Source organism: Nesoenas mayeri (assembly GCF_963082525.1).
Source record: "Nesoenas mayeri genome assembly, chromosome: 28".
Lineage (NCBI taxonomy): Eukaryota > Metazoa > Chordata > Aves > Columbiformes > Columbidae > Nesoenas > Nesoenas mayeri.
Window position 1 is genome coordinate 703,577 of NC_137558.1, and position 23,183 is coordinate 726,759.

The 23,183-nt window shown below is 67.5% G+C and overlaps 2 protein-coding genes across 2 annotated transcripts; both read left to right on the plus strand.

The window, feature by feature from the left end:
* Positions 1 to 99: 99 nt before the first annotated feature.
* Positions 100 to 18,590, plus strand: ESPL1 (extra spindle pole bodies like 1, separase; the record flags this gene model as incomplete). Its single annotated transcript, XM_080360555.1, is given in 33 exon segments — positions 100 to 107; positions 3,533 to 3,632; positions 4,093 to 5,166; positions 5,579 to 5,683; positions 6,472 to 6,601; positions 7,134 to 7,270; positions 8,865 to 9,058; positions 9,525 to 9,767; positions 9,943 to 10,087; positions 10,198 to 10,342; positions 10,425 to 10,564; positions 10,652 to 10,786; positions 10,874 to 10,993; positions 11,158 to 11,329; positions 11,504 to 11,632; positions 11,722 to 11,878; positions 12,363 to 12,472; positions 12,967 to 14,096; positions 14,168 to 14,423; positions 14,529 to 14,639; positions 14,828 to 15,032; positions 15,631 to 15,797; positions 16,008 to 16,135; positions 16,567 to 16,689; positions 16,767 to 16,907; positions 16,909 to 16,923; positions 16,997 to 17,161; positions 17,555 to 17,659; positions 17,769 to 17,881; positions 17,951 to 18,034; positions 18,124 to 18,288; positions 18,388 to 18,469; positions 18,471 to 18,590. Coding segments are annotated over 33 exon segments (6,354 nt in total).
* An 839-nt stretch (positions 18,591 to 19,429) lies between these two features.
* Positions 19,430 to 21,889, plus strand: PFDN5 (prefoldin subunit 5). Its single transcript, XM_080360700.1, is given in 7 exon segments — positions 19,430 to 19,595; positions 20,615 to 20,717; positions 21,046 to 21,077; positions 21,223 to 21,235; positions 21,238 to 21,296; positions 21,395 to 21,500; positions 21,594 to 21,889. Coding segments are annotated over 7 exon segments (471 nt in total). The 5' UTR covers positions 19,430 to 19,520; the 3' UTR covers positions 21,677 to 21,889.
* The last annotated feature ends 1,294 nt before the right edge of the window (positions 21,890 to 23,183 follow it).

The window sequence follows — 23,183 nt, forward strand, 5'->3', positions numbered from 1 at the left end:
CACCGCGCTGGTACAGCCGGGACAGCCCAGTGACATCGGCACCGCGCTGGTACAGCCATGACAGCCCGGTGACACCGGCACCGCGCTGGTAGAGCCGGGATGGCCCGGTAACACCGGCACCGCGCTGGTATAGCGGGGACGGCCCGGTGACACCGGCACCGCGCTGGTACAGCCGGGACAGCCCGGTGACACCCCCAGGGTGCATTTTTGATGCTCTATTTATTATTCCCCCCCCGCGCCCGCCGGGGTCTCCTCTGGGCTGTCCCCTGTGCCAGGTGCCACCGCGGTGCTGGGGTCATGGCGGTGGCACTGTCACCCCCCCCCCGGACGCCTGGGTCCCCCTCCTGGTGTCCCGTCCCTGGGTGTCGCCCCCCCGGCCCTGCTGGGGTTGGGACACTGGGGGGGCCAGGCTGGCACTGCAGCTGGTGACACCCCGGCCCGTGTCACCCCCCACCCGTGTCACCCCCTGCCCATGTCACCCCCTCCTGCCCATGTCACCCCCTGCCCGGGCCCAGGTCACCCCCCACTCCATGGCACCATCATGTCACCATCCCCATGTCCCCGCCACCATGTTACCCCCTCTATGCCACCCCCATCATGTCACCATCCCCGTGTCCCCGCTGTCCCCTGGCACAGCCCCACAGAGCAGAGCAGACCCCACCGCCCCCCCCTCCTTTTCTAGAACCTTTTGTACACCCCCTGCCCCCCCCCCATGACCCCCCTCCCCCCCCTTTTGTCCCCTCCCCTTTTTCTTGGGAACCTCGTTAATTTATTGCTTCGTTAACGTTAGGATAGAGCCACCCCCCCCGCAGCGTCACGACGGGGGGGGACCCGCCAGCGGGACCCCGACCCCCCGCTGGCCGCGGGCCGGGGGGGCCCAGCCCGACCCCGTGAATGTAGGGACCCCCCCGCTGTGAAGCCCCAACGCGCCCGGGGGGGCTGAGCTGGGGGTCGGGGGGGTCGGGGGGTCCGGGGGGGTCGGGGGGGTCCGGGGGGTCCGGGCCGTGTACAGCGTTGTCATCGCTCGGGTTGTCACTGTAAGTACGTAACAATGTGGGATTTGGCGCTGTGACCGTGGCTGATCCTTCGGGGACACGGGGGGGCTGGGGACATGATGGGGGTTGGGGACACATGGGGGGTTGGGGACACGTGGGGGACACTGGTCCCCATTGCACGGGGCTCTTTGCACACCGATTCCATTGCACGGGGCTCCTCGCACACCAGTTCCTGTTGCATGGGGCTCCTTGCACACCGGTCCTCGTTGCATGGGGCTCCTTGCACACCGGTCCTCGTTGCACGGGGCTCCTTGCACACTGGTTCCCATTGCACACTGGTTCCCATTGCACAGGGCTCCTTGCACACCGGTTCCCATTGCACGAGGCTCCTCGCACACCGGTCCCCGTTGCACACCAGATCCCGTTGCACGGGGCTCCTCGCACACCGGTTCCTGTTGCACACCGGTTCCCGTTGCACACCGGTCCCCGTTGCACGGGGCTCCTCGCACACCGGTTCCTGTTGCACACTGGTTCCCATTGCACACTGGTCCCCGTTGCACGGGGCTCCTCGCACACCGGTTCCCGTCACACGGGGGAAGCGCCGTGGCCTTGAGGCCGCTGGGCCGCGGCCAAACCCCCCCGGGGGTGTCGGGCTCCGGTTGTTTTGCTCCCGAACCCAAGGCCGCGGCTCAGAAAACAACTGTGAGCAGAGCGGCGCACGAGGGTCCTGCACAACCGGGCCGGGGCACGGGGGCCTGCACACTGACCCCATTGCACGGGGGCCTGCACACTGACCCCACTGCACGGGGTCCTGCACACTGACCCCATTGCACAGGGGTCCCTGCACACCCTTGCACAGGGGGTCCTGCACAGTTACACCCATTGCACGGGGGTCCTGCACACTGACCCCATTGCACGGGGTCCTGCACACTGACCCCCATTGCACAGGGCTCCCTGCACAATTACAACCATTGCATGGGGGTCCCCATACATCGACCCCCATTGCACGGGGGTCCTTGCACACCTTTGCACAGGACTCCCTGCACACTGACCCCCATTGCACAGGGGTCCTTGCACAATCACCACCATTGCACGGGGGTCCCCATACATCGATCCCCATTGCACGGGGATCCTTGCACACCTTTGCACAGGGCTCCCTGCACACTGACCCCCATTGCACAGGAGTCCTTGCACAATCACCACCATTGCACGGGGATCCCCATACATCGACCCCCATTGCACGGGGGTCCTTGCACACCCTTGCACAGGGCTCCCTGCACACTGACCCCCATTGCACGGGGGTCCTTGCACACCCTCGCACAGGGCTCCCTGCACAATCACCACCATTGCACAGGGGTCCCCATACATCGACCCCCATTGCACGGGGGTCCTTGCACACCCTCGCACAGGACTCCCTGCACAATCACCACCATTGCACAGGGGTCCCCATACATCGACCCCCATTGCATGGGGGTCCTTGCACACCTTTGCACAGGGCTCCCTGCACACTGACCCCCATTGCACGGGGGTCCTTGCACACCCTCACACAAGGCTCCCTGCACACTGACCCCCATTGCACGGGGGTCCTTGCACACCCTCACACAAGGCTCCCTGCACACTGACCCCCATTGCACGGGGGTCCTTGCACACCCTTGCACAGTGGGTCCTGCACACTGACCCCCATTGCACATGGGTCCTTGCACACTCTTGCACAGGGCTCCCTGCACACCGACCCCATTGCACGGGGGTCCTTGCACACCCTTGCACAGGACTCCCTGCACACTGCCCCCCATTGAACATGGGTCCTTGCACACCCTTGCACAGGGCTCCCTGCACAATCACCACCATGGCATTGGGGTCCCTGCACACCGACCCCATTGCACGGGGTGGGGGTCCCGCACGCCAACCCAATTGCACAAGTGTCCTCGCGCAGCGGCCCTGGTTGCACCAGGGTCTCCAAACCCCGCCCCCCCCCTTTGCACAAGGGTCCTTGCACACCCGCTCGCCAGCCGGGCCGCGCAGTGCGCATGCGCGCACCCAACGGCCCCCGCGGCGGGAACTACAACTCCCGGCGTGCCCCGCGCGGGCGGCGCCGCGCGTTGATTGGCTGCGGAGGGGATTTGAACGGGGCGCGCGGCGGGGCCGGGACCCGGGAGCGGCGGGGGGAGCGGTGAGAGCGGGGCCGGGGGCGGCCGGGGGGCTCTGAGGGGCCCTGTGGGGCTCTATGGGGGCCCTGTGGGGCTCTGTGGGGCCGAGGGAGCTGCAGGCTTGGGGGGGCGGGCGATGGGCCCCGGGGGGGACCCGTGCAGGCCCAGCGAGGGCGGACCGGGGGGGTCTCCAGGCCGCGGAGGCGCCAGGATCGGGGCTGGGGGGGTGACTCGGCCCCCCGTGTTGGTGGGAGTGGGGCTGGGGGATTTGGGGGGGTAGGGAGTGGGGTTGGGGGGGGCGCTGTGAGCACTGGGGCCTCGGGAGTCCCTGGAAGCCATGGGGGGGTAACTGTGGGGTTGGGGGTCTCAGGTCTCCCTGCGCCCCCCCAGCCCCCGAGCCAGCAGCCCGGAGTCGCGCGTGAAGCCCCCGCCGGAGCTGATCCCCCCCCGCCCCGAGATGGACAAACCCGACCTGCTTGCTGAGCTGTGGGTGAGTTGGGGGTTGGGGGGGGTCAAACCAAATGTGGGTGAGTTGGGGATTGGGGGGCACCGTGGGGTGTCAAACTAGGTGTGGGTGAGTTGGGCATTGGGGGCACTGTGGGGGGGGTCAAACCGAGTGCGGGTGAGTTGGGGATTGGGGGGCACCGTGGGGTGTCAAACTGGGTGTGGGTGAGTTGGGGATTGGGAGCACTGTGGGGGGGTCAAACTGAGTGTGGGTGAGTTGGGCATTGGGGGGCACCATGGGGGGGTCCAACTGGGTGTGGATGAGTTGGGGATTGGGGGCATCAAACCAGGTGTAGGTGAGTTGGGGGTTGGGGGGGGTCAAACCAAATGTGGGTGAGTTGGGGATTGGGGGGCACCGTGGGGTGTCAAACTGGGTGTGGGTGAGTTGGGTATTGGGGGCACCGCTGGGGGATCGTGCTGGGTGCTGACCCCGCCGTGTTCCCCAGGAAAGCCTCTCGCGCTGCCCCCCCGGCGCCACCCCCAGCGCGCGGCTGCGGCGCAGCCACGACTGCGACCGTGTGCTGCGGCTCTGCGTGGAGCGCCTGGCGCAGCCCGGGACGCCCCCGCCGGGCGCCGCCGCCGTGGTGGCCGTGGCCGAGGCCGCTTGCCGGGGCTACCTGAGCGCGGTGCCGCGTCCCGCCCCGCTCTACCTGGAGAAGATCCTGTACCACCTGCTGCGCAACGCGACCCAGCGCGGCAGCGCCGACGGCAGCCGCAGAGCGGCTGAGCTCCTGCGCGCGCGACTGCGGACGCACCCCCCCGGCACCGCGCCGGACAAGGACTTCGCCGCCATCGCCTCCGGCAGCTTCGCCGTCCTCTGGAGAGCGGCGGCCGCGCTGGCCGAGCCCGAGGGGCCGCAGGAGGAGGGCAGAGCCGCTCTCCGCCTGCGCCTGTGGGCCCTGCGCTTCCTCCTGCTGCTGGAGCGCGCCGGGGCGGCCCCCCCGCCGCTGCAGCCGCCGTTCTTTGCCTCGCAGACGGCTCAGCAAGCGGCGGCCGCCGCCGCTCTGTACGAAGCGCAGCGGGTGCCGTGCCCCGCGTTCCTCGGGCAGCAGCTCGCGGAGCTGCTGGCGGTTCTGCGGGAGGAGGCGCCGGAGCCCCCCGCCCTCCAGCAATCCCTCTGCTTCTTCGAGCTCACCCTGGAGCGCTGCCGGCACCTCTGCAAGGCCGGGTGGCACCGGGAGGCTGAGGATGCCGTAGAAGACGCGAAGGGCTTCTTGGGGACCGAATGTTTCAGCGGCCCCTTGTCCGTCCTGGAAGCCGGGGTGCGGCTGCGCCGGGCGCTGGTTGACGGCTGTGCCGCGGGGCCGCCGCTGGCCCGGGCAGCGCTGGCGCTGGATGCGGCGGGGCTGGCGGAGCCGTTCCTGCGGGTGCTGGCCGAGAGCGCCCAGTTCGTGGCATCGCAGCTCGGCAACTGCGCCAAGAAGAGCGGGGAGCAGGCGCCGCTGCGCCGGGACGACGTGCTGGACCTCTGCGCCTTCACCGCGGGGCACGGCCGCGTCCTCCGCCAGCTGCTCCGCAGGGTGAGGCTGCAGCTGCGCCCCCGCGGAATCATTTTGGGTGGAAATCCCCTCAGGATCGTTAAGTGCAACTGCTCACCCAACACTAAAACGTCCCCCAGACCCTCATCTGTTCACCCCCCAGGGACGGTGACCCCAGCACTGCCCTGGGCAGCCTGTTCAATGCCTTTTGGGGCAGAAATCACCCCAAATTTGCACCCTCAGCCTCCCCGGGTGCAACTTGAGGCCGTTTCCTCTCATGTCTGGTTGCAGAGCTGGGTCTCTACCTCAGAGGCTCAGTGAGCAGCTGGGGGGTTTGTAACACCTCTCCGAGCTCAGTGCTCCCCAAAATCCACCCCTGGGTGTCCCATCCTGAGCAGCAGCGCCCGGTCCTCCCGGACTCCCCCAGACGCGGTTTTTCTCCTCGTGTCCGCAGGTTCCTGCCGACAGCGTCAAGCAGCAGCTGATGGTGAAGCAGCTGCTGTTCCGCAGCCTCCAGCTCTTCGCCAGCCTGGCCTACGACATCTTCCTGTGCCCCCAGGTACCGGCACTGGGGTGACGGAGCCTTGGGGAGCTGCTTCCCCGTTGCCGGGGTTGGGGAGGGCTAGTTGTGCCACCCCGGGGGCTCCTGGGGGCTGTGGATCCCCAGTGACCTCGGGTGGCTTTGTTCTTCACAGGTGGGACATTGAGGGGGTCGGAAGGGGCTGCTCAAGCCACCCTGGGGGGTGCTGAAGGGGTTTGGGCGGCTGTAGGTCCCCGGTGACCTTGAGTGGCTTCTCCTTTTGGAGGTGGCACTTTGGGGGCGTTGGAAGGGGCTGTTCCAGCTGCCCTGGGGGGTGCTCTGGGGGTCCCGGGGGAAGTCTGGGGGGCCTGTGGGTCCCAGGGGGGTTCTGGGGGGGGTCAGGGTCCCAGGGGGGTTTTGGGGGGATTTGGGGTCCCAGGGATGTTCGGGGGGGGGCTGTGGGTCCCAGGGAGGTTCCGGGGGGATTCAGGATCCCAGGGGAATTCTGGAGGGGTTCAGGGTCCCAGGAGTGTCCTGGGCAGGTTCTGGGGGGATTTGGGGTCCCAGGGAGGTTCTGGGGGGCTGTGGGTCCCAGGGGTGTCCTGGGTGGCTTCTGGTGGGATTTGGTGTCCTAGGGGGTTGCTGTGGGTCCCAGGGGTGTCCTGGGGGGTTGCTGTGGGTCCCAGGGGTGTCCCGAGGGGGCTGTGGGTCCCAGGGGTGTCCTGGGGGGTTGCTGTGGGTCCCAGGGGTGTCCCGGGGGGGGCTGTGGGTCCCAGGGGTGTCCTGAGGGGGGCTGTGGGTCCCAGATGACCCCTGTGTCCCCGCAGGCGTTGCCCATGGGGGACTGGCCAGGTGTGGAGCAGCTGACGAGCGGCTGCGTGAGGAGCGTGCGGTGGATGCTGGAGGGGCTGGGGGGGCTCCCCGACAGCGAGCGAGCCGCGTACCTGGACATCACCGGTCAGTGACGCTGCGGTCGCGGAGCCACCCGGTGTCCCCAGTGTCCCCAGTGTCCCCAGCAGGGGGGGGACCCACAAGAGTCTCAGAGTCATTTTCATTGGAAAAACCCCTTACAGTCACAGAGTCCGACTGTCACCCACCCCGGCACTACAATGTCCCCAAGACCCTCGTCTGTCACCCCCCAGGGATGGTGACTCCAGCCCTGCCCTGGGCAGCCTGTTCAATGCCCTTTGGGGCAGAAATCACCCCAAATTTCCCCCCTCAGCCCCCCCTGGCGCAACTTGAGGCCATTTCCTCCCGTTCTATCCATTTATCCCATCACTGAGGTCCCTCTGGGCTCCTCTTCTCCAGCGCCGGCTCTCTCAGCCTTTTCCGATGCTCCAGACCCCTCAGCATCTTTGTGTCCCTCCCCAGTAACTCCCCGTCCCTCCAACCGGGGATCCCGGAGCCGGTCCCGGTGGCTCCGGACGCGGCCGAGGCGCCGCGCGCTCCTCCTCTCCGTGTCTCTAATGTTGCGTTTGTTTTGCCGCAGCGTCCTGCACCTACAAGCTGGCGTACATCTTCTACCAGCAGCAGCTCCCCGCGGCGGCCGACGCCGTCTGCGAGCCGCTCTGCGCCAGCCCGTGCGCCGCGGATGCCTTCGCCCGCCCCGGCGTTCCCCCGGACAGGGTGAGCGCGGCTCCTGCCGCAAACCGCCCCAAAACCCCAGGAACAGGCGCCCAACAGGCTCCGTTCCAGCCGGAACAGCCGCGTCCGCACGCACGGATGGCGCTTGTTGCGTCCGAGATAACGTAGATCCCGACAAGCGGACGTAGAGCTCAATAAAACTGGGGTTTGCCCTTTTCCAACCCAAATTGTTGCACGAGTTGGAAAGGCATCCAGGAATCTCATTGCGTATCCCGCAGCACGGGAGCCGTTAAGCTGAAGGCGCAGGTAGATGTTCAAGTTGCTGAAGATAATTAGGGAAGTGATTGAGGCCCAAATTGTTGAAGTTAATTGAGAAAGTTTGCTCTTATTAAGTGTTGGGGCCCTGCTGGATAAAGCACTGAAATGGAACTTGGTGAAGTCCTCTGTCTGCCTGTCTGTGTGTGCGTCTGCCTGTCTGTGTGCGTCCGCCTGTCTCTGTGTGTGTGCGCGTCCGCCTGTCTCTGTGTGTGTGCGCGTCCGCCTGTCTCTGTGTGTGTGCGCGTCCGCCTGTCTCTGTGTGTGTGCGCGCGTCCGCCTGTCTCTGTGTGTGTGCGCGCGTCCGCCTGTCTCTGTGTGTGTGCGCGTCCGCCTGTCTCTGTGTGTGTGCGCGTCCGCCTGTCTCTGTGTGTGTGCGCGTCCGCCTGTCTCTGTGTGTGTGCGCGCCTACCTGTCTCTGTGTGTGTGCGCGCGTCCGCCTGTCTCTGTGTGTGTGCGCGCGTCCGCCTGTCTCTGTGTGTGTGCGCGCGTCCGCCTGTCTCTGTGTGTGTGTGCGCGTCTGCCTGTCTCTGTGTGTGTGCGCGCGTCTGCCTGTCTCTGTGTGTGTGTGCGCCTGCCTGTCTCTGTGTGTGTGCGCGCGTCTGCCTGTCTCTGTGTGTGTGTGCACGTCCGCCTGTCTCTGTGTGTGTGTGCGCGCCCGCCTGTCTCTGTGTGTGTGCGCGCCCGCCTGTCTCTGTGTGTGTGCGCGCCCGCCTGTCTCTGCGTGTGTGCGCGCCCGCCTGTCTCTGTGTGTGTGCGCGCGTCTGCCTGTCTCTGTGTGTGTGCGCGCGTCTGCCTGTCTCTGTGTGTGTGCGCGCGTCTGCCTGTCTCTGTGTGTGCGCGCGTCTGCCTGTCTCTGTGTGTGTGCGCGCGTCTGCCTGTCTCTGTCTGTGCGCGTCTGCCTGTTTGTGTGTGTGCGCACATCTGCCTGTCTGTGTGTGTGCGCGCGTCTGCCTGTCTGTGTGTGTGCGTCTCTGCCTGTCTCTTTGTGTCTCTCTGTGCGTGTCTGCCTGTTTCTACCAGTCCACAGCTGCAATCCTACGAGGCTCCAACAGTACTTACCCAAATTACTGAGCAAACTGAAGCGCTGGTTCGGCTGCCGGCCGAGGCCATTGCTGTCCAACCACGTCACGGTGGTGACCCCAATAACACAACTACGAGCAGCAGCCTCCGCTCCCGGTGCCGGGGACCAAAGGAGCCGGTTCACTCCCGCTGTTACGACCGCGGCTTCGGGCTCAGCGTGGCTGGGGCTGCGTGGCGGTGCCGCAGGGCACCGGCTTTGCTCGTGGCCACGCACCAACCGCGGTTTGTGTCCCCGCAGCTGCAGCAGTGCTTCCGGCTGCAGGCCGAGTGCCGGCGCAGGCTGGGCCGGCTGGAGGGGGCCGCGGCGTGCGCGGCGCGCTGGCTGCGGGCGCTGCGGGGCCGCGGTGCCGACCTGCCGCCCGAGCCCCTCGCCCTCTGGGTCCAGCTCAAGGTGGACGCGGCCAAGCAGGGGAACGAGGAGCTGCGGCTGCGGTAAGAGCTCGGCGGAGGTGACGGGGGCAGCGGGTGACCGAGAATGTCCCGCTGGGTGCTGGGGAGGCCAAACTGCGAACCTGGGGTTGATTTTGGGCCCCTCACGCCAAGAAAGAGCTTGAGGTGCTGGAGAGAAGGGAACGGAGCTGGGGAAGGGGTGCAGGAGGTGACTGAGGTTGGAAATCCGGGGTGATTTCTTGCCCAAAGGGCTGTTGGGCGTTGAACAGCCTGCCCAGGTGGAGTCACTGACCCTGGGGGGTTGGACAGGTGAGGTTCTTGGGGACGTTTTAGTGCCAGCGTTGGGTTATGGTTGGACTTGGTGAGCTTGTGTGTTCATTCCACCGCAAACAGTTCCATGGCGTGTCGAGGGTGGGTTTCTCGAGAGCTGCGCTTCCCACGCCGCTAAATCAAACACGAGCCGTCCCCGGCTCCACCGCGGCAGCCCCCAGCAGCTCCTCTCCCCCAGGACGCTGAAGGAAGCTTTGGAAGGACCGAACCTGGACACGGACGCCTTGGTCACCGTCCTGTTTGGCGAGCTGAACGCCTACAAGAGCGTGCGAGCCGACACGGGGCAGGAGCGCTACAACGTGCTCTGCGACCTGCTGCAGCTCTGCCCGGAGCGCAGCGGCCGCCTGCACCAGCGCGCCGTCGCCCTCACCGAGCTGGCGCAGGTCTTGTGCCACCGCAGCTACGCCCCGCACACCGAATGGTGGGTGCTCGCCGCCCTCACCTCCTGCGCCCCAAAGTCCCCGGGGAGCGTTCGTGTGTCCTCACGGTGTTATTGCTCTGCTTGCTCTCTTTGGGGTGTATTTGTGCCTCTGTTTCGAACGCTCCGGGGTGTATTTTGGGGGCGAAAAGCTGTTTCTGGTCCCTCTCCCCGGCAGCTCCTCGCTGGATTCGGTCCGTGAGGCTTTGCGGCTGCTGGCGCTGGTGCCCAGGAGCGCCCAGAACCGCGACCAGCTCCTGGATGACCAGGCGCAGGCTCTGCTCTGGCTCTTCATCTGCAGCCTGGAGTCCAACCTGGAGAAGGTGGGTGGTGGGTCTGGTGCCTCTTGCTCTTCACGTGGCCACCAAAAGCCACCCAGACCCCACCAGAAACCCTGTGGCGCCTGTAACACGCATCACGGCTGTTTTGGCAGAGCGTAGAGAGGGACCAGCGCGCCAAAGCTCAGGTGCTGAAGAACCTGGAGGACTTTGAGCCCAACGACCTCAAGTACGACAGGCGGGCGCTGGAGGAGCGCTTCCTGTACGACGGACTCTCCTTCGACCTGGCGACAGACGCGGGTGAGCGCAGCGGCGCCTTCGGGCTCCCCGCGACCGCCTGGTTGCGCTTTGGGGGTGTCTCAGACCCGCCGTGTCCCCTCAGCTCTGTCCCAAAGCCTGGACGACGCCTTCGCTCTGTGGAAGCAGCTCCTGGGGGCGCCGGGTGTCCCCGCCGTGCGCAGCCCCGCGCAGACCGTCACCTCCCTGCGCCTCCTGGCCGCGCTCTACACGCTCACGGCCAAGGTGACGCTCGCTGGGGGGTGACAGCCAGGACAGTCCCCTCTTGGGGGGTCTGGGTGTCACCATGAGGGTGTTCTCCTGTCCCCGCAGCCCCTGCAGGCCATGGAGAGCTACCTGCTGCTCAGAGTGCTGTGCAGCGCGCTCGGGGACAACCTGGGGACGGCCAGCGCCCTGTGCCACCTCACCAAGCTGCTCTTCCAGCTGGAGTGTCCCAGCTACGCCCAGGTGAGCGTCACAGGGAGGGAAGGGGACATGGGGGGGCCCGGCCGGTCCCCAAAGCCGCAGCCTTCACGTCGGTGACATTTACTGCAGCTTTTCCTGGAGGAGAGCAAGTCCTACCTGCAGAAAGCCGATGGCGGCGACGATTCCTACGCGCTGCTGCAGCAACGCTGCCTCCTGCTCCGCAGCCAGCTGTGCTGCGTCACCCAGCGGGTACGGCCCCAAAACCCCTTCTCATTCGCCCCAAAACCCTTCTCATTCGCCCAAAAAGCAGCGTGAGGATCAGGAGATGCAGCAGCGCTTCGTGGCGACCTCGGTACCTCTCGCTATGTGTCTCGGGCACAGGGGCCGCGGCGGGTGACGCGTTTTCTCTGCAGGTCGAGGAGGGTGTCTCGCTGTTGCTGGAGGTGCTGCAGGACCTGGCTGCCCGGAAAGTCACCAAATTTTGGTGCCTGCTGCGGGCCCACGTGCTGCAGCTGGTGGCCGTGTACCTGAGCCTGCCGCCCGCCCGCCTCTCGCCGCAGCTCCGCCAGCGCATCTTTGCGCACGGTGAGTTTTCGGGGGACGTTGAAAACCCTCCTGGCCAAAGCTCCGTGCAGCCCTCTGGGTTTCTCCAAACCGGCCCCTTTTGGGGAGACAAGAGGGAATTTGGGGTGGGAGCCACTCCACGCTGCGGCCAGGAGGGTTTTGTTCTGCGCCGACAACCACGGTGGCTCTTGGCAGGGTGGAAAACGCCCAGCACGGCTCTGGTGGAAGCCCAGAAGCTTTTCCGCGGCCTCATCTCCCTCCTGATGGGCAGAGAGGTGCTGGGCGACCCCGCGCCGGCGCCCAACGGCCAGCCCGCGGACTGCGGTGAGCCGGAAACCCGCCCGCTCCCCCGGCAGCGCCGGGCTCCTCGCCGTCCCTCTGCGGTGACACGTCCCTGTCCCCTCTGCCTGCAGGGGACAACGTGCTGCTGAAGTGGCAGGTGCTGGGGGACGCGCTGGCCTGCTCGGAGCAGCTGGTGGCCCTGCTGGGCCGGCTGGACGTGCTGTGCCAAGCCAAAGCTTTCTGCCTGGACGCCGCCAAGCTGGCCGCCAAGCTGCAGGCTGTGCGCTGGTGAGCTGGGTGCGACGGGGACAGCGTGGCCGATGGCCTTTGGGGACACCGGGGACGCGCTGTGGGGGACGCTGTGGCTGTGTCCCGTGCGGGGGGATCGGCTCGGGGTGCGGGTTCGGAGCGAGCGGCTGCTCTGGGTGTGCGATCTCATGATGGGATGGGAGGAAACGGCCTCAAGTTGCACCGGGGAGGCTGAGAGTGGAAATTTGGGGTGCTTTGTTCCCCAAAGGGCGTTGAACAGGCTGCACAGGGCAGGGCTGGGGTCACCGTCCCCTTGTGGGGGGGGAATGGATGAGGTTCTTGGGGATGTTTTGGTGCCATCATTGGGTGAGCGGTTGGGTCAATGATCTCAAGGGGCTTTTCGGCGCAAACTGACCCCCTGGTTCTCAGGATGGGGCGTTACGGGGCAGGGGGGGCGGTTCATCGCTGCCCCCCCCGTGTAGCCCTGGGGGGGACGGGGGGCTCAGCGCTGGTGTATCCCCAGGTGCGCGTCGTTCCTGGTGCTGAAGGCGCAGCTGGCGCTGCGGCTGGACGAGCTGGAGCCGAGCAGCTCCGACCTCCAGCAGGTTCTGCTCCTCCTGGAGCCCGGCAGCGGTGAGTCCCCCCCGCGCCCATCGGGCTGCTCGGCCCCATCCGGAGCCACCGGGACCGGCGCTGGGCTCCCCAGTTTGAGCGGGACGGGGAGTTACTGGGGAGGGACACAAAGATGCTGAGGGGTCTGGAGCATCGGGAAAGGCTGAGAGAGCTGGCGCTGGAGAAGAGGAGCCCAGAGGGACCTCAGTGATGGGATAAATGGATAGAACGGGAGGAAACGGCCTCAAGTTGCGCCAGGGGGGGCTGAGGGGGGAAATTTGGGGTGATTTCTGCCCCAAAGGGCGTTGAACAGGCTGCCCAGGGCAGGGCTGGGGTCGCCATCCCTGGGGAGTGACAGATGAGGGTCTGGGGGCGTTTTGGTGCCGGCGTTGGGTGAACGATTGGACTTGATCTTGAGGGGCTTTTGCAACCAAACTGCCTCTGATCCCCTCTCTGGACGGGCTGGGAGGGGCTGCGGGGGCGCACCCACAAATCACCCCCCTCTGCACCTGCAGAGTTTAAACCCAGCAAGAAGGAGCCAAGCCAGACCAAGATCCCACCGCGGAGGCGCCAACCGCAGCGCGCGGAGACACCGGCCGCCGGCTCCGAGCTGCCCCGGGACGACGACGCGTTCCTGAAGGGCCCCGCGCTCGAGTTTGTGCCCGTGCGGAGCGGTTTGGCCGCGGCGGACGCTCTCACCGCCTCACCCGAGCTCAGACCCGCGAGGAAGAGGAGCCCGGCCTTCCTCAGCCACCCCCTGCGCTGCTCCTGCTCCCTGTGCTCCGACCCGGTGCTCTCGGTGCTGTGCCAGCGCTGGCTTCTCTGCCACGCCCGCGCCGAGCTGGCGGCGGGTGCCGGTGCCGCGGCGGCGGGGCTGGCTCTGCTCCGCGCCGTGCCGTGCCGCTGCGCCGCCGCCGCCAGCCGCTGCGCCGCCGTCCTGCGCCAAAAGCTGCGGGGAGCCGGCGGTGACGGCCGCTTGCCCGCGCCGCGGCTGCTGGACGACGTGGCGGCCGCCGCTTACGCCGCGCTCGCCCTCCAGAGCCTGGCGAGCCCGCGCTGGGCGCAGGAGCTGCGCGAGGAGCTGGAGACGGGGCTGCGGTTCGTGGCGTCCCGGAGCCCCCACCTGCCGGGCCTGGGGGGCGCCGGGGCCGCGCTGCTGCTCGCCAAAGCCACGGCTGCCGTTTGGCGCCTGGCGGCCGAGCGCGGCGGCTCCACGGACGCTGTTTTTGACGGCGTTTGGGCTTTTCAGCTGCCTGCGCCGACTCCGGCGGAGCCCCCCGCGGCGCCCCCGCCCCGAACGCAGAAACCGGACAAGGCGCAACCGCGCCGGCGCCAAAATAAGGCAGCGGTGGCTCCCACCGCGGCCAAAGGCAGGGCGAGGAGGACTCCGCGGGCGAAGGCTCTGGCCGTGCTGAACAGCGACGACGCCTTCGCCCTGGGGGACTCGGACAGCGAGGTGCCCCCCATCGTCATCCGGCCGGTGCCGGTGGCCTGCACCCCACGCCAGGGGGCCGCACCCCCCCCCAAAACCCGCGGGGCCCCCAAAACCCCCTTCACCATCTTCAGCGAATCCCCGCGGGCGGGTGGCAAGTCCCGGCTCCTGCGCGCCCCCCGAGTTTCGGGGAGAGCCAAGTCCCGCCTAAAGGTGAGTGTGGGGAGGCGGGGGGCGCCCCACACCGGCCGCCGGCCCCTCACCCCCTTGTCCCCCTGTTGCAGGTGACGTTCAGCGACGACAGCGACCCCGAGCTTCCCGGAGCCGCGCTGACCCCCAAGTCGTGCTGCGCCCGCAGAGGCCGCCCCCCCAAATCCCAGAGCCGCGGGGCGCAGGCGGGCGGGCGCCGCGGCCCCCGCTCCGGGGCGGAGGAGGAGCGGGAGCTTCTCAGGGCCATCGAGGAAGAGGAGAAGGCGGAGGAAGAGCTCGAGATCAGCTTCGAGGTGGTGCGAGCCTCCGAGGAAGAGGAGGGAGCCCCGGGTGAGCTGGGCTTAGGTTGTGGGGGTCTTGCAGCGTTTAGGGGCGCGTGGAGGTGTCGGATTGTCACCCGCCCTGGGGACAAGGCGTCTCTGTCCCTTCCCGCAGGCAGGAGGTGGCTGGAGGGCGCGGACGGGGAGCACGAGGTGCTGGGGACAAGCGACGGGGACCCCTCGCACCCCAATGGATCCCCGGCGCCCACCCTGCCCACAGCTGACGGTGAGTGAGCACCCGCTGCGGCCTCGGGGGCGTTTTTGCGTGCTGGGGGGCGGGCAGACAGGTTGAACTGAACCTGGCGGTGACACGGGGCAGCCGCGGCGCCTGGCGCGTTACCGGGAGCTGGTGGCTGCACTGGGTCTGTCCCCGCGGTGGCCGATCCCACTGGGGTTTCAATCTGTCCCTTGCAGATGTCACCTCGGTCACGGAGCTGCTGACGAAGGCTTTGGACTGCATCAGCCACTGCCCGCCCGGCGCGCTCTACGGCCACGTGTGCCGGCTGCTGGCGCTGGCCGCGGGCAGCCGCCACCCGCTCCGCGTCGCCCACCTGCTGGCCGAGTCGGTGGCCGTCACCGCGCGCCACCAGCTGCTCGGCGTCGCCCACAGGAGGATGCGGTGAGGCCCTCGAGGTCGGATCCCGGAGCCCGGGGGGGTCGGAGGAGCCTCTGGAGGTGGAATTGGGGAATTGGTTTGGGTGGGAAGGACCCTCAGGGTCACCGAGTCCACCTGTTCACCCACCCCGGCACTAAAATGGCCCCGAGACCCTCGTGTGTTCACCCCCCAGGGACGACGACCCCAGCACTGCCCTGGGCAGCCTGTTCAATGCCCTTTGGCGCAGAAATCACCCCAAATTTCCCCCCTCAGCCCCCCCAGGTGCAACTTGAGGCCGTTTCCTCTTCTACAAGGTGTTCCCCACCATCACCCCAATTTCATAGAATCACAGAATCGTTTCGGTGGGAACAGCCCCTCAGGATCACCAATCCAACCACAACCCAACTCCAGCACTAACCCAAGTCCTTAAACCTCATCTAAACACCTTTTAAACCCCAATGGGACGGTGACCCCAGCACTGCCCTGGGCAGCCTGTTCAACGCCCTTTGGGGCAGAAATCACCCCAAATTCCCCCCCCAGCCTCCATCCCCTTCTCTGAGCTCAGCAAACCCCCCATCCCCAGCAAAGCTCATTTTTGGGGTGTTTTCCCCTCCATGCGCAGCAAAGAGAAGCAGCCGACGGGGGACGTGGCGGAGCAGCTGCGGGGCCTGACCCTGCGGGAGGGGCCCCCCCTGGCCGAGCTCGAGCGCCTGTTCGCGTTCAGCCCCGCGGCGCTGGGCCCCGAGGTGCAGGATGGCTTCCGGGAGCAGCTGCGGCGCATCCCCGACGGTAAGAGCCGCGCCGAGCGCCGCGAGCGCGCCGGTGGCGCCGGGCTGTCCCTGAGGTGCGGCTGTGACCCACAGGGGTGACGGTGTGCGTGCTGGCGCTGGTCGGCACCGGGCCGTCCCTGAGGTGCGGCTGTGACCCGCAGGGGTGACGGTGTGCGTGCTGGCGCTGGTCGGCACCGGGCCGTCCCTGAGGCGCGGCTGTGACCCGCAGGGGTGACGGTGTGCGTGCTGGCGCTGGTCGGCACCGGGCTGGGCTCGGCGGGGGACACGCTGCTGCTCACGCGGCTGGAGAAGGACGCGGGTCCCGTCACCATCCGCATCCCCACCGCGGGCACCGAGGTGAGCGCCGCGGGGGTTGTCGCATCGTTTGGGGTGGAAAAGCCCCTCAAGATCATTGATCCCACCATTCACCCAACGCTGGCGCTAAAATGTCCCCAGGACCCTCATCTGTTCACCCCCCAGGGATGGCGACCCCAGCGCTGCCCTGGGCAGCCTGTTCAATGCCCTTTTGGGCAGAAATCACCCCAAATTTCCCCCCTCGGCCCCTTCCCCAGCTCTGTCCCTTCCTCTCAACTCGCTCCAGCACCTCAAGCTCTTTCTTGGCGCGAGGGGCCCAAAACCACCCCCAGGATTCGCGCTTTGTCCCCCCAGCGCCCAGTGCAGGGACGGTCACCGCGCTGGTTGTGCTGGCACAAGCCGGGATGCCGGCGGCTTTTTGGCCGCACGCTGGTGCATCGTGGGGCTCGGCTCACAGCTCTTTGCCCCCGCAGACCCCGCTGAGCTCGGTGCTGAGCGACTTCGACGCCATCCAGAAGGAGCAGAAGGAGTGCAGCGCCTGCACGGACAAGCAGGACTGGTGGCTGCGCCGCTCCGAGCTGGACCGCAGGATGAAGGTGGGGACGACACCCCCCGCCCCCCCCGCGCCCCCACGGGGAGTTTGGGGTCTCGCTGACTCTCCACCCTGTTGCAGAGCCTGATCGAGACCCTGGAGACGCGGGTGCTGGGCTGCTGGCGGGGGGTCCTGCTCCCCGGCGCCCCCGACGCCGCCCTCCCCGAGGACGCCGCCCGCCTGCACCCCGAGCTGCGCGGCTGCGGCTGGAGAGACCGGGACCCCCGCGCTGCTGCGGGTGCGCTGCTGGGCGCGGGCTGGGGGCTTTCCCCCCGTTTTCCCACCGCTCAGCACCTCCGGTGTCCCCGCAGGCGCTGCTGAACGCCGCTCCCCTCCTGGGCCCCGAGGACGTGCGAGCCGTGGCCTTCGGCCTCAGCGCGGAGCGGCCCCGCGAGGCTCAGCGCCTGTTGCAGGAGGCGCTGGAGAAGCGGAGGGCGAAGCCGAGCGGCGGCTCCCTCGTCCTGGTGCTGGACAAGGTGAGTTCCCCTGGGTCCCGCATCATTGCCCCCCCCGGGTCCTGTGTTGTCTCCCTGCGGGTCCTGTGTCGTCTGTCCCCCCCCAGGTCCTGCATCATCTGCCCCCCCTGTTCCTGCATCGTCTGCCCCCCCGGATCCTGCATCATCCGTCCCACCCTGTTCCTGCATCATCTGCCCCACTGGGTCCTGCGTCGTCTGCCCCCTCTGGCTCCTGCATTGCCTGCCCCCCCCTGGCTCCTGCATTGTCTGTCCCCCCCTGGGTCCTGCATCCTCTGTCCCCCCCTGGGTCCTGTGTCGTCTCCCCCCTGTTCCTGCATCATCTGCCCCCGGGTCCTGCGTTGTCTCCCCCTAGCCGTGCCCCCCTCACCTTCCTCCTCCTCCTCCTCCTGGCAGCACCTGCAGAAGCTGCCGTGGGAGAGCATGGCGTGCCTGCGCGCCGTCCCCGTCACCCGCCTGCCGTCCCTGCGCTTCCTCCTCAGCTACGCGCTGGCACGGGAGGTGAGAGGATCGAGGGGATCCCCACAACCCTCAGGGACCCCCCTGAACCCTTGGGGACCCCCAGAGCCCCTCGCGCCGGGCTGGCGCCCACGTCTCTCCCTTCTGGCAGCACGGGGGCTCCGTGCTGAGCCGCGGCGTCGACCCCAGCAGCACCTTCTACGTCCTCAACCCCCACAAGAACCTCCCGGCCACCGAGGAGCAATTTCGGGGCTGGTTTGAGAGGTGAGGGGGGGCCCGGGGGGGGGGGGCGCGGGGGGGTGCTTTGCGCCCTTCTCACCAGCCGTCCCGCAGCATCCCCGGCTGGAGCGGGGTGACCGGAGCCGTCCCCAGCGCCAAGCAGATGCAGGCGGCGCTCCGCGACCACGACCTCTACATGTGAGCACGGCCGGGGCGGCGTGGGGACACCGGGGGGGGGACAGAGGGAAAATGGGGGCTTATCTGACCCGGGGGGGTGACACTTGCAGCTACGCCGGCCACGGCGCGGGCGCCCGTTTGCTGGACGGCCAGAGCATCTCGCGGCTGAGCTGCCGCGCCGTGGCGCTCCTGTTCGGCTGCAGCAGCGCCGCGCTCGCCCTGCGCAGCGACCTGGAGGGCGCCGGCATCATCCTCTCCTACATCCTGGCGGGCTGGTGAGTCTGGGGGGGTCTCGGTGGTTTTGGGGGGGGGGATCTCTCTGAGGTTTGAGTGCTCGGGGGCTGCGGGCGGGTCTGACCCCTCGTCGCTTGCAGCCCGCTGGTGCTGGGGAACCTGTGGGACGTGACGGATCGGGACATCGACCGCTACCTGCGGGCGCTGCTGGAGGGGTGGCTGGGGGGGGGGCGCGGGGGCCCCCCTCCTCTCCCACGTCGCCCAGGCGCGCCAGGCCCCCCGACTCAAGTACCTCATCGGGGCCGCCCCCGTCGCCTACGGGCTGCCCGTCTGCCTGCGCTGAGAGGGGTCCCCAACATCACTGGGGGGGTCCCCAACCTCTGAGTTGCGTCCCCAACCTCATGGGGGGGGTCCCCAACCTCATGGGGGGGGTCCTCAACCTCGGGGGGGGGGGGGGGCTCCCCAACCTCTGGGGTGGGTCCTCAACCTCATGGGGGGGGTCCTCAACCTCATGGGGGGGGTCCTCAACCTCGGGGGGGGGGGTCCCCCAACCTCTGGTGTGGGTCCCCAACCTCAGAGGTGGCCGTTTGCAAGTGGTTGAGTTTATTTTAACAAAGTGCTTTTATTTGCGTGTTTTTTGGGTAATAAAGCTGCTCCTTTTAGACCTGTTTTCCTGTGTCCCTTGTGCCCCCCCCGTGTCCCGTCCCTCCTGACCCCCCCCCTGCTCCCCCTTTGTCCTCTGTCCCCAAGCTGGACGCCCCCAGGAATCTCCCCGAGGTTCCTGCTCCCCTATTTTGCTATTGGGGGTTCCCAGAGCCCCCCCCATCTTATTTTTTTGGGTTGGGTGGGGGTCCCGGGCAGGTGATGGGGGGGGTGCTGCCTGCTCAGGGCTCCATCCCCATGGCAGCACCTTGGATCCCCTTCCTGTGGGGGGGTCCATTTCTCCGGGGGAGTTACTGGAGGGGCTGCACCCCGAATTACGGGGTTGCTGCTGCCGCCCCTCCCGCCGCGGCGCGCTGGGTCCTCCGGCCGCCAGGGGGCGCGGCGCGGCGGGAGCAGCGAGAGGCGGGCGGGCAGAGCAGAGCGGCGCGGCGGGAGCAGCGAGAGGCGGGCGGGCAGAGCAGAGCGGCGCGGCGGGAGCAGCGAGAGGCGGGCGGGCAGAGCAGAGCGGCGCGGCGGGAGCAGCGAGAGGCGGGCGGCAGAGCAGAGCGGCGCGGCGGGAGCAGCGAGAGGCGGGCGGGCAGAGCAGAGCGGCGCGGCGCGGCGGCCCAAGATGGCGGCGCAGGCGGTGAATGTGGCGGAGCTGCCGCTGCCGCAGCTGGAGCTGCTCAAGGGGCAGCTGGACCAGGTGCGGCCGGGCCGGGGGAATGTGGGGCCGGGGGGGAGATGTGGGGCCGGGGGGGGCGTGGGGAATGTGGGGCCGGGGGCTGCGGGACGAGGTGTGGGGCTGGGGGGCCTGAGGGGGAAGTTGAACTGGAGCAGACTGGGCCAAACTGGGATAGGGAGACTTGAGTGGGGTGTACTGGGGCAGACTGGGATCTAGGGGGGTGTACTGGGGCAGACTGGGCTATGGGGGGGTGTACTGGAGCAGACTGGGCTATGGGGGGGGTGTACTGGAGCAGACTGGGCTATGGGGGGGTGTACTGGAGCAGACTGGGCTATGGGGGGGTGTACTGGAGCAGACTGGGCTGTGGGGGGTGTACTGGAGCAGACTGGGCTATGGGGGGGTGTACTGGGGCAGACTGGGCTATGGGGGGGGTGTACTGGAGCAGACTGGGCTATGGGGGGTGTACTGGGGCAGACTGGGCTATGGGGAGGGTGTACTGGAGCAGACTGGGCTATGGGGGGTGTACTGGAGCAGACTGGGCTATGGGGGGTGTACTGGAGCAGACTGGGCTGGAGGGGGAATGTACTGGAGCAGACTGGGCTATGGGGGGGTGTACTGGGGCAGACTGGGCTATGGGGGGTGTACTGGATTGAATTGGGCTGGGGGGGAATGTACTGGAGCAGACTGGGCTGGGGGGTGTACTGGGGCAGACTGGGCTATGGGGGGTGTACTGGAGCAGACTGGGCTATGGGGAGGGTGTACTGGAGCAGACTGGGCTATGGGGGGTGTACTGGAGCAGACTGGGCTGGGGGGGTGTACTGGGGCAGACTGGGCTATGGGGGGGTGTACTGGATTGAATTGGGCTGGGGGGGACACAGCAGCACAGGAACCGAGTGGCCAAGGTGAAGGTGACAAAGCTGGAGAAGCCCCACGTCCCTGTGTCCCCGCGTGTGACCCCGCCTTGGGGACACCCCGGGGAGGGGGGGGCTGCGCTCCGGGCCGCTCCCACCCCCCCCCGCTCACAGCCGCCCCCCCCCCAGGAGGTGGAGTTCCTCTCGTCCTCCATCGCGCAGCTCAAGGTGGTGCAGACCAAGTACGTGGAAGCCAAAGATTGTCTCAACGTCCTCAACAAGAGCAACGAGGGTGAGTGGGACCCCCAGACATCCTGGGGGGGGGGCGGGCAGAGACAAGTACCCCCCCCTTGGCTTCACTGGTTCTGGCTGCTCCCCCAAATCGCTTCATACTCCCCCAAATCACTTCATACTCCCCCAAATCGCTCTTCCCTCCCCCTAAAATCGCTCCTTCCTCCCCCAAATCGCTCCTTCCTCCCCAGGGGTGGGGCGTTCCCACCCCTTCCTGCTCGCAGGGGGTTTTGGGGGGTCCCGGGGGGGCTGCTGGAGGCCCCCAGATGTTCCCCCACCCCCCCAAGATGTTAAAGGTGCCTCCCCCCTACTCATGCTTTTTTCCACAGGGAAGGACCTGCTGGTGCCGCTCACCAGCTCCGTATCCTTTCCTGCCCCCCACGGTCCCCCCGGTTCGCCCCCCTGGGGGCTGTTTGTGCCAAATCACCCCCCCCCGGCTCCATGCCGGTTTTGCTGCCGGAGCCGCGTGTGTTGTCCCCCCCTCCGTTTTCCCTGACCCTCCCCAGATGTACGTCCCCGGAAGCTCTCGGACGTCGAGCGCGTCCTCATCGACATCGGCACCGGCTACTACGTGGAGAAGGTGATGGACACGTGGGGGGGCGCTCTGGGGTTCGGGGGGGGGTCTCGCGCCTTCCCTGGGGAGCAGCCGCCCCCCTCACCCCTCCACCCCCCCCTCAGACAGCAGACGACGCCCGAGACTTTTTCAAGCGCAAAATCGACTTTCTGACGAAGCAGATGGAGAAGATCCAGCCGGCGCTGCAGGAGAAACATGCCATGAAGCAGGGTGAGCGCTGCCCCCCCCGCCTTCCTCCTGGGGGGGGCTTCCCCCCCCCCCAAAAAAGCCCCCCCCGTCCCCAGCGCCCGTGTCTCCCCGCAGCCGTGGTGGAGATGATGAGCCAGAAGATCCAGCAGCTGGCGGCGCTGGGGGCCGCGCAGGGCGCTGCTGCTGCCAAGGCGTAACCTGCACCTCCCCGCTTGGGCTGGGGGGGCCCTGGGGACACAGCGGCCCCCCCCCCAGCCCCACTGTCCCCATCACTCCCCACCCCCCCACACTTTTGGCGGGCAGCGCGGAATAAAGGAGGTTTGTGGAAGTGGGGTGATCTGGGGGCTCCGGGGGGGCCACGCGGCTCTGGGATCTGGGGCAGCCCCCCCACAACACCCCGTGGGGCTTTCCCCCCCTCCCCCAAAAAAACAAAATAACCCACGGTCCCCAAACAGAAGAGTTTTATTCCGTTCCCCCCCCCGTGTTCCACATGTACATCTATAGGGTGTGACCCCACGGCGGGGGGTGCTGAGGTCCAGCCCGTGTCCATGGGGGGCACGTGAGGCACAATGGGGTGCAGGCGGCTCCGTGTCCCCTCGTCCCCTGCCCGCGGCACAGGCCGTGTGTCCCCTGGGTGGTGTCACCTCGTCCGTCTGTCCCCTGGAGTAGTGTCACCTTGTTCCTGCATCCACGGGGTGGTGTCACCTTGTCCATGTGTCCCATGTCCCCTGGGTGGTGTCACCTTGTTTGTCTGTCCCATGTCCCCTGGAGTAGTGTCACCTTCTTCCTGCATCCACGGGGTGGTGTCACCTTGTCTGTGTGTCCCGTGTCCCCTGGGTGGTGTCACCTTGTTCCTGCATCCACGGGGTGGTGTCACCTTGTCCGTGTGTCCCGTGTCCCCTGGGTGGTGTCACCTCATCCGTGTGTCCCATGTCCCCTGGAGTAGTGTCACCTTGTTCCTGCATCCACGGGGTGGTGTCACCTTGTCTGTGTGTCCCATGTCCCCTGGGTGGTGTCACCTCATCCGTGTGTTCCCTGGGGTGGTGTCACTTGTCTGTCTGTCCCACGTCCTCTGGGGTGATGTCACTTTGTCCGTCTGTCCCATGTCCCCTGGAGTAGTGTCACCTTGTTCCTGTATCCACGGGGTGGTGTCACCTTGTCCGTGTGTCCCATGTCCCCTGGGTGGTGTCACCTTGTCCCCCTGCTCCCATGTCCCCTGGAGTAGTGTCACCTTGTTCCTGCATCCGCGGGGTGGTGTCACCTTGTCCTGCGTCCCCCGGCATTCTGTCACCGTGTCCCTCCACCCACAGCACTGTCCACGTGTCCCCTGGCGTGGTATCACCGTGTCCCCCTGCCCACGGCACCATCCGTGTGTCCTCACTGTGCTGTCACCGTGCCCATGGCACTGTCCGTGTGTCCTTGCCGTGGTGTCACCATGTCCCCGTGTGCACGACACTGTCCGTGTGTCCTTACCGTGTCCCTGTGCCCACAGCACCGTCCGTGTGTCCTCACTGTGCTGTCACCGTGTCCCCCTGCCCATGGCACCATCCATGTGTCCTTGCCGTGGTGCCACCGCGCCCCTGTGCCCACGGCGCTGTCCGTGTGTCCTCACCGCGCCGTCACCGTGTCGCTGTGCCCACGGCACCGTCCGCATGTCCTCACTGTGCTGTCACCGTGTCCCCATGTCCACGGCACTGTCCGTGT